The sequence below is a fragment of the Simochromis diagramma genome, unplaced genomic scaffold (genome assembly GCF_900408965.1).
Source record: "Simochromis diagramma unplaced genomic scaffold, fSimDia1.1 OVJJ01000212.1, whole genome shotgun sequence".
Taxonomy (NCBI): Eukaryota; Metazoa; Chordata; class Actinopteri; order Cichliformes; family Cichlidae; genus Simochromis; species Simochromis diagramma.
The window spans coordinates 1-14252 of record NW_024387228.1 but is presented as its reverse complement, the minus strand read 5'-3'; the positions used below and the strand labels follow the sequence as shown (position 1 = coordinate 14252).

The following is a 14252-nucleotide window of genomic DNA, read 5'->3' as shown; positions in this document are numbered from 1 at the left end:
CAGAGTGTTAGATACAAAGCCCTGTACTGCCCTATACTGTACCTTAATTTGTTTTTATATAATTGCGTGGAATGAGTCTTGAGTTGAATTTTTTAATAGGCAAAAAATACTTAAATAAGTTAATAAGTAAATGTTAAAATTTTGTCTTTTTGTCTTTTTTTTGCTGATCTGAAAATTGATCCGATCCATCACTTAAAACAGTGACACAACACCAACATCCTGACTGGTCCTACACGTGATGTTCACAGATCCTCCCACAGCAGAGCTCACTGCTCCAGGCTGAGTCACTGTGATCTGTCCTCTGGACTCTGAGGACACAGAGACAAAAACATAAAGCAGCTTCATGGTTTTGTGGGCTTCATTTCAGAGGGACAGATGTTGATAGAGGAGAGGAGTTTGATTCTCTGGACTTTACCTGTGAAGCAGCAGCAGAGGAGAGTCCAGATGAGGATGCAGATCAAAGTCATGTTTTTGATGAGGAGGATTTCTGTGGCTTCTGTTGTGATGAAGGACAGCTGTCAGTCATCCAGTGTTCAACTCTCAGGACTATAAACTCTCCCAGAGCACTGGAGCATGGTGCTGCTGATGCAAAGTGCCTCTATGGAAATGCTCCGACTGTCACAGAGACTTAGATCAATCAGCTCACATGTTATTGAATATAAGTATTTTAAAGAATGATTTGGGCTTCAACTTAATGAAGATAAAACTGAATTCCTTGTCTGTTTCCAGGACAGATTTGTTCCCAGTGAAATGAAAGCTCTTTGTGTCATTTAATCACAATTAAATCGTCTGTCTGGACTCTTGGGGTAACTCTTGACTCTGCATGAATTTAGGATTCTCATGTCAAACCTCTATTTCACTGTCTTCTTATTCATTTTTATTAATTTATTTTTTCATTGTAAGTCATTGTACACTTTTGTAAGCATCATGGGAAAGCACCTGCTTACATCATTGAACTTTTTCAGCCATACAGCCACAGCAGGTCCCTGAGGTCTTGTGTTCAGGGTGTGTTTACTCTACATCATACGAGGCTGAAAACTAAATGAGACAGAGCTTTTTCCACAGTGACCCCAGACTCTGGAACTCTCTCCCTCTGAGTCTGAGATCCGTGGACGCAGTGGTCTCTTAAGAAACAACCAAATGTCAAGTTATTAGACTTGACTTTAGTGAACTCTTTTCCTTAATGCTCTGTGATTTTCATATGAAGCACTTTGTGATGCTTCAAATGTGCTACATAAATAAAAATTCACTTACTTACTTTTGTCATATTGTTGAGTGATGGATCAGCCTGCTTGTCACAATACTGCACATGTTAACATTTTATACAGATAGGATTGAAATCAGTAAACAGTATGGAAAAATAAAATAAAGGTTGTGTAATTTTACTAAAGAATGCTTCATATCAGCTGTCAGAATTACACAGGGAGTAAATCGACAGTGCTCGCCCCCTAATCATAAGTTCGGGGATTCAAATCCACCGAATGGCTACTCTGAGGTACCCCTGAGCAAAGTACCATCTCTACTCACTACTCCCCGGGTGCTGGATTGGCAGCTGCCCACTGCTTCACAAAGTGAATGAGTTAAATGCACAGAGCTAATTTTCTACAGGATTAATAAAGTGTGCAAAAAAATTGTTTGTTTGTCTCAGAGTCAGAGAGCCGTGTCTCTCTACAGTCAGAGGTTTTTGTACGGCGCCTCAATGAGTTTGTATCACTGTGGTACACGTTCGGTGGAGGAACCAGACTGGAATTTGGAAGTAAGTCAAAAACAAAGTTACTTCTATGTCCTTTTTCTCTTTTTTTGTAGAAAATATATATATCCTCACTAATGTCCATGTTATGATTAGCGTTTTTATTTTTTTCTGGTGTGTTTTTGTTGGGCTGAGAAACAAAGTCTGTTTTATAAAAGTAAACATGTAAAATTATTTAAATTTGGAAAAAAAAAGTTATTCAAGACAATTAATTGCTTTAACTGGTTGAGCCTGTAGGTTTAGTTCAGTCTGACAGTCAGAGAGCCGTGTCTCTCTACAGTCAGAGGTTTTTGTACGGCGCCTCAATGAGTTTGTATCACTGTGGTGGACTTTTGGTGGAGGAACCAGACTGGAATTTGGAAGTAAGTTACTGTTGTAAAAATAATATCTCATATTTGCTTCAATGGTTGACTGTTGGCTGAGAGAAAAACATCTAAATTTATTTTGATTTTCCTGATATCACAAGGAGGCTGACAGAATTTTATGTGTAAATTTGTGTTTGAAATCTTTACCTACTTGCTGTTGATAAAACTGTTCCTCCAATGATTTTTTTCTTCATCTTCTTTACAGTAAGTTGTGGAAAGATTAATTTTGCTTGAATAAAAATTCTTCTGCATCATGATCCCCCATTTCAGATTAAGGTTAGCTGTATAGTAAAAATCTCTGTTTATGAAGTAAATAGTTTGAGTTGTGTTTTTAAACGTATTTCCCAGTAATCCTTAAAATCATGAGTGAGTCAGATTTTTGTGAGTTTAACACTCTTTTGTAAAATGTTGCACTTTTTTCCTTCTGTATGTGGTTTGGACATATTTCACTGCTGTTATTTCTGTGCTGAGAGGTTTCTTAAAGGGAAGTGAAACAATGTGTGAGTGACTGTTGGAGCAGAAAAACATCTGACAGAAACTACCTGTTACCCGTTCTCTAAGCTGATTGGTGTCTCCTAGGTGATGTCCGTCCCACCCTGACGGTGCTCGCCCCTTCCAGTAAGGAGCTGGAGCAGGGGAATGCCACGCTCACATGTCTGGCCAACAAGGGCTTTCCCTCAGACTGGAGTCTGTCCTGGATCGTTGACGGCCGCAGATGCAGCGGCGTTGGTTGGGAAGTGAGCAGGAGCCCCGGGGCGCTGCAGACAGACAGGCTCTACAGCTGGAGCAGCACCCTGATGCTGCCTGCAGACCAGTGGGAGAAGGTGGGCTCTGTGACCTGTGAGGCCACGAGGGGCTCCGATACTCCACTCTCAGAGACTCTGAGGAGAGACCAGTGTTCCCAGTCCTGAGCTGATTCACTGGGGGCATGATGCTGTTTTTGTTGTTGTTGTTGTCTAAACTTTGCTACAGCTCTCAGTCTGCAGTCTTTTTCAGTCTCTTTACTCTTAATCTGTTTGTTGCCTGTTTTATGAACTTGTCAAGATTTTACAGCAATAAAGATTTTTCACCTGAACATGTCCTGTTATTTCTGCTGTTTGTTATATATGTTTATAAATATATTAACATGGATTTCAACGTTTTCAACATACTTTATTAAATAACAGTTTTAATGTGGTTACAAACAAACTGATTCATTGAAATAAATAAACCACTTAAAGAAGAAAGAAAAATATATATACTGGAAAAGTCAACAGGCTGAAACACAGTAAACCATGTTTGTTTGTAAATAATTTATATCCATATGTATCATGTTGATGACAACAATCATGATATTTGTAAATAAAAATACTATATTTATTAATCGTGTAATTTTCCTGCACCTGTCATAGACGAGCACATGACGTCCAACAATGACCCAGTCCAAAGTTTAAATGTTAAACGTCACACTGACGTCCAGGTTGGGTCAGGGGTGGACGTCCAAATGTCCATAGTTGACTGTGCCTGACACTAAAAATCAATAAGGTCTTGTTTATGCTCTTGAATCATTTTTGTATTGTTCTTCAAACTGAGTTAGAAATGAAAACTCTAATAAAATGTGTTTATGTGTCCTCAGTGAACTGTATCAGTCTCTGCAGTATCTTCCAGCTGCAGCAGTCACTTCAGTTTCTGTTCAGTCTGACTGAGGGAGGTTTTTGTACGACTGTTTTTCACTGTGTGAACGGGCGGCTGTAATCCTGCTGACAGTAATAAACTCCTGCATCTTCAGCCTGAACTCCACTGATGGTCAGAGTGAAGTCAGTTCCAGACTGACTCCCACTGAAACGATCAGAAACTCCAGAGTACCGACTGTTAGCATTGTAAATGAGGAGTTTGGGAGATTCTCCAGATTTCTGAAGATACCACTGCAAATCATTGCTAACACTTGAACTGGCTTTACATCTGATAGAGACAGTCTGCCCTGGAACAACAGACTGAGCTTTAGGAGTCTGAGTCAGGACGACATCTCCAGATGAACCTGAAAACATGAAAAATAGGAGACGTTTAGAGAAAGATGATGAACATCCAAACATTTGAGGATCATTTCTCTAACATGGAGAACAGATGGAAGAAGGTCAGTGCTGCTGGTTTCAGAGTTTCTCCATCAGAGCAGAACATCATTGTGGTGAACCTGGCTGCATGCTGAAGCAAAGTTTTCACAGAGAGTCTCACCCTGAACAAGGAGCCCCAGGGTGGCCAGCAGTAGAGTCAGTGACATCATCATTGTGCTGCTGGTGTGTGAGTGGCTCTGAAAGGCCTGGACAGCCACTGATCAACACTGGCCTCTTAACAGCTGTGAGCAGAGAGGCAGGACACATATGCAAACACACAGAGTCAGTCAGCTGCAGCTGTTTCCTTCTCAGTACTGAAGCCATTTCCACTTTACATTATTACATATTGAGGACATCGAATGTTCTGACAGTTAATTGTAGATTATAAAAAAAATGCTTTGCAGTTTTCTACTCGGTCTTTTCACAAGTCATTAGTAACAACAATATGGTTTTTCCAGTTTGACACAGGTGTTTACAATGTGGAGATTTGAATAGAGAAACATACCACATGAAGTGATGCTGAGATCAAAATAGATGATAAACTCCAACCATCAGTCTTGGACATTTGCAAAAGCTGTAAACATGGAAGCCGTGTGAGTTTCTCCCAAACAAAAACCTTTGTGAGCTCAGATTTCCTCTGGTTTTTATTGTGATGACTGTAACTGAGCACATGGAGTTTGTAGTATTTCTCAGCGATAGATGTGTCTCCACCTGTGAGTAAGATCAGGTGTTGTGAATGAAAACTCCACCTCAGCTCTTAGTGGTGAGATTCAGAAATCAGAATCAGATTGTTCCATCTGTAATCTCAGTTTGATCAAATCAAGTCTTTAACTGACTTTTGAGCAGAATCAGATCCGAAGAAGCTGGAGAAGTTTCATGAAGATTATTGTTTTTGATTCAAGTCTTCACATTTGAAAGATACAGCTGTAAATGATATTTTCCAGAGTGAACCTGAGGTCAAAGTTCACTAAGCATTTTCTCATTCTCTGTCTGACGGCTCCTTTCAAGTTTTGGCAAATCAGATAAAAGGTGAGAAAGTAACAGACTGTGAACAGCAGTCAGTGCAGTTTCTGTTCGGTCTGTTCTGTTTTTCACTGTGTGAACACCCACTGACTGTTAGAACAGTGAAGACAGTAATAAACTGCTGCATCTTCAGCCTGGACTCCACTGATGGTCAGAGTGAAGTCAGAGTTTGATCCACTGCCTGTAAAACGAGCTGGAATCCCTGATTCTAGAGTGTCAGCATAGTTAATGAGACGTTTAGGAACTCCTCCATCTTTCTGTTGGTGTCAGAACTGGTCATGGTCTGCTCTTTGATGAACTCTAATGGATTTTAGAAGCAGAGGATATTTAGCCTTTTAATGATTTGATTTAAATGTCAAGAAATAGAAGAAAACAAAATCCAATCCCACCTGGATTGTGACACTTTTACTGGTGGAGTGAATTAAATAATACTATTCACAATTAAACGTGGACATATTGGAAAAAAGTAATTCAAAAAAGAATGATTGGAATCTATGTGAAGGACTGATGGAGACTTCTTATCTTTACCTGTTTCCAAGTAATACAAACTTGATGATTTGATGCATGAGAGGGAAGTGAAACAAAGTGAGAGCGAGTGACTGTCGGCGCAGATCAAAAAATTTAAAAAACACCTGACAGAAACTTCTGGAGTCCCAGTGTGCTGCAGAAAGACAGTTCATTGAATTCAATGTAAACCAGTGGATGAAGGTGGGCTCTGTGAGGTCATCCAGTGCTCCTTCACACTGAGCAGAGACCAGTGTTTCCCAGTTGAAGTACTGTTTTACACTCCTGCTTTCAGTCTGCAGTTTTCTAACAATGTCACGCTCCAGATTCATCCATTATGTCGATGTAGATGGCTGCTGTAAGACTTTGAAATAATAAATATCTCTCATATGTGCAAAACTTTTGACTTTGTGTACAATAGTAACAGTGGTTAAATTATTAGTTCTAAAGGAAAAATTCAGTCATCACAGGTCATTTTTTATGTTTTAAGGACTGTTTACAAACTTCTCACATCCACATTTATTTTATTTTCATTCAGATTATTTCCTCATGTTTCTCGCTGAATATTTGAATTTAAAAAAGTCCAAACAATAAAGATGCTTTAGTTTTGGTATCAAAGAGCAGGGCATCGCCTTTATAAAGGGATTTAGAAAAAACAGCTGCTGTTAATATTTAATAAATCAACTGTGGTCGTGCATATTTCGTTTGAACTCATAACTTAGTCATGTGTTTTGACATAAAATGTAAACTAGAAATATTTAATTAAAGGCCAGTGATGATTCATTTATGTCTTTAAAATGCTTTATATTTGACTCTGTACTGAATTATTAAATATCGAATACACTGATGAAACTTAAAAAATGTAAAAAAATAATCCCTTTTTCTCAAAACAGAGCAGGGAAGAGCTGGAAAGTTTTTTTTTAAAAGTATTGATAAAAATGTGTGAAAGAGATAAAATTCGATTCACTCCCACACTGGTTTGATATACCAAATGTAAAATATATGAAAAGCAAATATTCAAAATCTAAACTGAAATTATTTCAGTGTTATTTTTGCTAACTTATCTGTTCACATTGTAATATTTCCACATTTAAAAATGTATATTTTATGGTGTATTGTGTAACTACAGCTGTTGATCAGTTCCTCTTCAGCTGTTTGAGGTTTTTTGTACGGCGCTTGTATCACTGTGTGAACGGGCGGCTGTTATGCTGCTGACAGTACTAAAACTCCTGCATCTTCAGTTTGAACTCCACTGATGATCAGAGTGAAGTCAGTCTGAACTGCTGTTGCCCGAAAACGATCTGGAACTCCAGACTGACGATTTGTAGTATCATAGATCAGGAGTTTAGGAGCGTTTCCAGATTTCTGAAGGTACCAGTTAAGGTCATCACCTATAGATTACTGGATTACATCTGATAGAGACAGTCTGTCCTGGAAAAACAGACTGAGCTTTAGGAGTCTGAGTCAGGACGATTTCTGCTGATGAACCTGAAAACATGAAAGAGGAGAAGTTTAGAGAAAGATGATCAAACATTAGAGGATCATTTCTCTAACACGGAGAACAGATGGAAGAAGGTCAGTGCTGCTGGTTTCAGAGTTTCTCCATCATAGCAGAACATCATTGTGGTGAACCTGGCTGCATGCTGAAGCAAAGTTTTCACAGAGAGTCTCACCCTGAACAAGGAGCCCCAGGGTGGCCAGCAGTAGAGTCAGTGACATCATCATTGTGCTGCTGGTGTGTGAGTGGCTCTGAAAGGCCTGGACAGCCACTGATCAACACTGGCCTCTTAACAGCTGTGAGCAGAGAGGCAGGACACATATGCAAACACACAGAGTCAGTCATCTTTCCTCATCGTGTCATCCTGTTCGTCCTTTAGTTAGTGCAGTGGTTCTTTGTTTTAACTTGCATTTTATTTATTCAATTTGCATTTATTAATTAAAGATATTTCAGCACACAGGAACATGTATATTTACTTAAGTATCCAAATCTCCACAATGTTTTAATGTTTTAAGCTTAAACTTGACCAATTTTTCTTTTTCAATTTCTTCCATCATTTCTTTCAGAGAGTGTGTGATGACTCATGCTTTGGTAGTCATGAATATAAATAATTATTGAAACATATACATAAATGCATTAATTGTTACCTTTCTTGAAAATGTATCAGCCCTGATACTACAACCCCACACACCACTGCCAATCCATAACCTAGTAAAGACGTAGTGTCGATCTGCAGGACCAGCACCCCAATACAGCAAGTCTGGATCAGCTCTCTGTTTAAAAAGTTCTCATCTCTGATCCTATCCTCAAACTTAACAAAACTAAATAGAAAAGGTTATTTTGTCTGTTTTGCTCTTTAAAGATGACTCTTTCTTTAGTTAATCGATTTTGTGAGCCAAAGATTTTTCCAGCTGTTGAATATTAAAAAGCTTTCTCATGCTGTCAGTGTCATATCAATAAATATAAAAAAGCCAAGATTTTACTGAAGAATGCCAGAGGAAGATGTAGATCCTTTTCATAAATGAAGACTTAAACGACATCTATTATATTTGTTCTGAGTGATCACTACTGTCATTAAACTTTTCAATCTTGAGTTGAGTGAGCTTTTCCAAGATGACAGGAGGAACTATGTGTCACGGCTGAGCAGCCGGTGTGTTTGTGGAGTGGACCCAAGTGCAACCACAGAAGAGAGAAGTTTAAACAAAAGGCGAGCCCTTTATTTGGCTGGAAAAACCCCACAGGAAAAAAAACAAGGCAAAGCATACAGGGGGAGTAAACTAAAACTACAAGCTAAACTGGGAAAAGCTAGACTATGTCAGCTATAACAAACTGATATGAATATGATTAGTAGGAGCATGCAAGAAACTATGATGAGAAAACATGAACATGGCCTGAACAGAATGATGAAATACGTACTTTTAACCTGACCTGATGTGGGGGACGGAAAACAGACCTAATACCCACAGGAGGTGATCAGGGAAAGCGGAAACACTTGGGAAAACAGCTGACTGGAATACACATAATGATGCCACAGGGAAAGTAAAATGAACATGGGAATACTAGACTCTTCAAAGTAAACAGGAAACTTGGAGAGACATAGACATGATAACATATGATAGACTAACACAGGAAGACAGGAAAAGACTCACAAACAAGGAGACTAGGTGGTAACACAACTAGGCTAAACTTCAATTAACCCTAACTAAGAATAACACCACAAGAACTTCATATATTTTATATAACCTAAGAAATCAAAATACTAAATAAAACTCAAAACACTGGGTCACAGACTCAGCCCCTGACACTAGGGATCAGTTAATGCTTTAATGAGGATGGAAATTATGTGAAACTATGTTTTTACAATCATTTGAGCTTAATCTAAATGTCAAGGAGATTTGGGCCGATGTGTTAGACAGAGCTCTCCGTCTGCATGATTCAGGAGAAAGGGCCTCATCCCTCCAGTACAGTTTCAAAGTCTTTGAGAATCAGTGCCAAGGAGCACTGAAGATGTTCCTTTCAGTGGCAACTAGACACTAGAATATTTTTTAAATGTATATATATTTCAGTTTATCACTGCAATAATTTCATTTTTTAGATCAGTTGGTAAAAACTGAAAAGGAAGGAGTGAATGATTTTGTTGAGATTGTTTGTTTCAGAGTCAGAGGAGCCGTGTCTCTCTACAGTCAGGAGGTTTTTTGTACGGCGCCTCAATCAGTTTGTATCACTGTGGTACACGTTCGGTGGAGGAACCAGACTGGAATTTGGAAGTAAGTTAATTAACTGTGTTTATTATTAAATATTTTATCATTTTATTTAATAATTATTTGTTAGGCTGCTTAGATGAGAGAAAAATACTTTTTTATTTAAAATAATTGAGTTTTGATGTTTGTCCTTTTTACTGGACTAATTCAGATGAGCTCTGCGAGTTTCTCTTGTTGAATCTACATTTCTGTCACAGTAAAATATATGTAGACAAGAGTAAACTTCATCATCTTATGATTAGTTTGTAAATTTCCACCACATCAGCTGCTGTTTGGATGAGTTAAAGTTTGCTTTCTGATGTTTTTATCGTGTCAGATGTTTCAGATTTAGTTTGAAATCATGTGAGCTGTTCAATAACATTTCAAATCTGTATGAATGAGTAGCTGCTCTGTGCTTGTGTCAACTCATTTCTTCAGTCGTCCATGATTTAGACTTCTAATCATTTTAAAGCCAAACTTCTGCTGTAAATGTTTCCACATCTGCTTCTTTTATTTCCAGTGTAGTTTGAACATATTTCAGCTCAAACTGTGTGATGATTCTCTCTGTGCTGATATGCATGAGAGGTTTCTTAAAGGGAAGTGAAACAATGTGTGAGTGAATGACTGGTGGAGCAGAAAAAACACCTGACAGAAACTTCTTAACGGAGAAATTCAAATTGTGGTTCCTGTCCTCTAAGCTGATTGGTGTTTCCTAGGTGATACCCGCCCCGCCCTGAAGGTGCTGGGTCCCTCCAACAAGGAGCTGGAGCAGGGGAAGGCCACGCTCATGTGTGTGGCCAACAAGGGCTTCCCCTCAGACTGGAGTCTGTCCTGGAAGACGAGCGACAGCAGTGGCAGCAGCATCAGAGGGGAGGAGAGCAGGACTCCTGGAGTGCTGCAGAATGACGGCCTCTACAGCTGGAGCAGCACCCTGACGCTCACTGCAGACCAGTGGGGGAAGGTGGGCTCTGTGACCTGTGAGGCCACCCAGGGCTCCCAGTCTCTGGTCTCAGAGATACTGAGGAGAGACCAGTGTTCCCAGTCCTGATGTCAATCACTGAGTCTTTCATGCTGTTTTTCCTCTTTCTCTCTGTTTCTTTTTGTTTGCAGATTTTTAAAAAAGCATCAAACAGTCATGTTTCCATCTCATAATGACAACAATCAGAGCAACAATCTCCTCTAGTTTCATCCTTTTGTGTCTGTTGTAAAGCTGATATTTCAAACTCTTAAAAGAATAAAAACGTACCGAGAAAACATGTTCTTTGACTCTGTGAGTTTAATAAATGCACATTAAAAAATTAAGATTTTGTAATATTTGTAAAAACAGACCAAAATAAAAATGTAAACAGACACATCAAGTGTAATGTGCAGTGAAAATGGTTAAATATTTTTTAATCCACATATTAAATATTTCTCTATAAGATGTTGAGGTCATGTCAACCATAGATTATCTGTGTGCTCTTCATAATTTCTAGTCTCAAAGCTGTTTTATGATCTACATTTTAATCTGATCTAAAACCTAATAAGTAAAATTAAAGAGCAGGGTGTCATCTGTATGTTTAAACAGAGATCATTTAAATCAAGTTTAAGTGAAGATTTACTGAAGTTTGATTAATGAACTATTTGGCAGTGAAACTGTGATGAAGCAACAAAGCAGAGAAGAGTCTAGAAGCTGGTGGTGGCAGAGGTGAAGCAGGTGGAGACTTAGCTGAGGATATCTAATTGTCAGGATGAGGTGGAGATCAGGAGATTTAAAGCACACAAAACAGAGGCTGAGTAACTCAAAGGGCAGCGAGACAATAACTGGACTCAAATAATGACGACAGAATTGAGCTTGAAGTGGACATGATGTTAAGAACAGACTAACAGAACAAACACAGGAATGCAGGCAGATGAGAGACTACAGGTCTGCTTTAATCAACTTATATAGAAGTTAATCTCTTCTAGTGTTCACAGCAAAATGAGAGAAACTCACTTCACTAAACCTCTTAACACAAGAAAAAGCCACGGTCTGTCAGGAGGATGATCACATCTTATTTTCAGTGGTTTCAGATTTGTAGGACTTTATATTAATGTCACACTTTAAGCATTAGTAAGATATTATTTAAAGAGAAACTTTTTAGTTCTTTGTTCTGTCTACATTAATACTTTGGAAACTGACTAAATAACTTTAGGTTTTTACAACAGTAACAGTGATTCGTTTGTGCTGGAAATATCCAAATGAGGCTAAATCTTCACTGAACACATCCCCTACAAACACTGTTATAACAGCCTGCTTGATTTGTTAATCAGCAGAATATCAGAATATTATAGACACTAGTTGTGATGTGACTACAATGATTTTCTGGATTTGTGTGATAACAAGGACTGCAGCTGAGCTCCACAGAAGGATCAGTTTAATATTTAACAGCTTACAAATAGAAAAGAGCTGCTCATCAGTGCAGAAACACTGACAACAGTATTTGTATTTCTAATGACAGCTTGTTATATTTTACAACTTGGATTAATATAAAAATCTTTAATGAGCAAAAACAACATTTTTTCTTTGTGGACCTTCCAGCTACGTCTTTTCATCTGAACTTATTGTTATAAATGTAGAAACTAAGAATGAGTCAGACTGATGGGCTGCAGAGAACATCAGTCATCTAAAAATAATGTTAATGTGTTAAACATCTGGAGCCAGTGTTGTGTCTGTATTCTGTGACTCATTAAACATTTATCTTTTATTCGGGGACACCACTTCATTTCTTTTTTCATGTTACTAACAACGTATTCAATAAGTTTATGAATGTTAAACTGTGAGTGCACACAAATGAAATTCCACAGTAAATATTAAAGTAATCGTTCCTCCCAGTCTTTTAGTTTGTTCTGCAGCTGTTGCTTCAGATCAGTTCCTCTTCAGCTGAGAGGTTTTTGTACGACAGATTTTCACTGTGTAAACAGAGTGTTTGTTTTTGAGCCTCAAATTTATGTTTAGATTATTTGAATTAAACTTTATTTTTATGTTGAGCTGTATGATATTTATTGATTTTATTTTCATATTTTAACATAAAGGTCTTATTTTACTGATAACTGTTAAAATTTAACAAATCATAGATGATTTATGGTGGTTCTAGTATGGAATGGAGGTCAAAGGTCACAATGAGTTTTCTCTATAACTATTCGACTTGTTGAACATGTTGACTGATTTTGCTTAATTTTTAGGGAAAAGAGAAAAAGAAACTATTTTTAGATTGGAAGCAAATGTGAGTGTGTGTGTGTGTGTGTGTGTGTGTGTGTGTGTGTGTGTGTGTGTGTGTGTGTGTGTGTGTGTGTGTGTGTGTCCTCAGTGAACTGTATCAGTCTCTGCAGTATCTTCCAGCTGCAGCAGTCACTTCAGTTTCTGTTCAGTCTGACTGAGGGAGGTTTTTGTACGACTGTTTTTCACTGTGTGAACACATCTGACTGTTGATAAACACTCTGACAGTAATAAACTGCTGCATCTTCAGCCTGGACTCCACTGATGGTCAGAGTGAAGTCAGAGTTTGATCCACTGCCTGTAAAACGAGCTGGAATCCCTGATTCAGAGTGCTAGCAGGTAATGAGCAGTTTAGGAACTCCTCCATCTTTCTGTTGGTACCAGGCTAACGAGGGTAGCTGTTGAAGAAAGTGCTCTAAACATAACATCCTGACTGGTCGTACACTTGATGCTGACTGTGTCTCCCACAGCAAGGTCACTGCTCCAGGCTGAGTCACGTGATCTGTCCTCTGGACTCTGAGGACACAGAGACAAAAACATGAAGCAGCTTCATGGTTTTGTGGGCTTCATTTCAGAGGGACAGATGTTGATAGAGGAGAGGAGTTTGATTCTCTGGACTTTACCTGTGAAGCAGCAGCAGAGGAGAGTCCAGATGAGGACGCAGATCAAAGTCATGTTTTTGATGAGGAGGATTTCTGTGGCTTCTGTTGTGATGAAGGACAGCTGTCAGTCATCCAGTGTTCAACTCTCAGGACTATAAACTCTCCCAGAGCACTGGAGCATGGTGCTGCTGATGCAAAGTGCCTCTCTATGGAAATCATCTGACTGACTCTGGACTACTGGAGTTCGTTATTATCAGGATATCCTAAAAACTGCCTGAAAAGTTGATTCAAAATAAAGATGCGAACTGATAAGAATTTAGTGATTCAAATTCCATTAATGACAAATAATTGACTGATCATTATTCCTTAGATATTTCCTTCTATTGAGAAAAATATGTAAATGTGAGTTATTATTATTGTACAGCACTTTAGTCTGCAGCTCAGACTCTAGAGCAGTGTAGTCGTGTTCTCTAGAGTGATGAGTCTTCTGCTCTGGATAACTGTGTTTGTCATGTAATTGATTGCACTTTTAGTTCCCCCCCGCCCTGAGGAATTGCCACCTTAACGTCATCAGGGGGTTTGCGTGCCTTAAAAACGGAAAATTAAAACAACAAAAAGTAAAATAAATATTGCTAATCAGATTCTAACAACTAAAAACATGACATTTACCTGAGTTGGATGGCCTATTTTAAAAATATTCAAACTCAACAATTCTCAAATTAATTTGTAGAAAACAACAGATTTCTTCTTGTTTTAAGCTTATTTGTTTTGTAAGGAACTCAACTCTGTTTGCAGCTGTACAGCTCAACTCTCCTTTCTCCTTAATTCAACAGTCTGTCAAGGTCTGCGGAGGCAGACCGTGCGGAAAGGTGTGTGGTGGACCCAGGTGCGAACACAAACGAGGATGCAGGAGTGGATTCCAACAAAACGAGCCTTTTATTA

The 14252-nt window shown here is 38.5% G+C and overlaps 1 long non-coding RNA gene, 1 pseudogene and 2 gene segments (V, D, J or C); 1 reads left to right on the top strand and 3 right to left on the bottom strand.

Annotated features, from left to right (window-relative positions):
* Nucleotides 1-204: 204 nt before the first annotated feature.
* Nucleotides 205-457, bottom strand: LOC120746809. Its single transcript, XR_005698940.1, has 2 exons — nucleotides 416-457; nucleotides 205-308 (listed from the first exon to the last, which is right to left on the bottom strand). It is a non-coding gene; the product is annotated as an uncharacterized LOC120746809 (long non-coding RNA).
* Nucleotides 458-2477: 2020 nt separating this feature from the next.
* On the top strand, nucleotides 2478-3026 carry LOC120746810. The segment is given in 2 exon segments: nucleotides 2478-2481; nucleotides 2695-3026. Coding segments are annotated over 2 exon segments (336 nt in total).
* A 788-nt stretch (nucleotides 3027-3814) lies between these two features.
* Nucleotides 3815-4501, bottom strand: LOC120746808. The segment is given in 2 exon segments: nucleotides 3815-4132; nucleotides 4327-4501. Coding segments are annotated over 2 exon segments (360 nt in total).
* A 2412-nt stretch (nucleotides 4502-6913) lies between these two features.
* LOC120746807 lies at nucleotides 6914-7591 on the bottom strand (annotated as a pseudogene).
* Between the last annotated feature and the right edge of the window lie 6661 nt (nucleotides 7592-14252).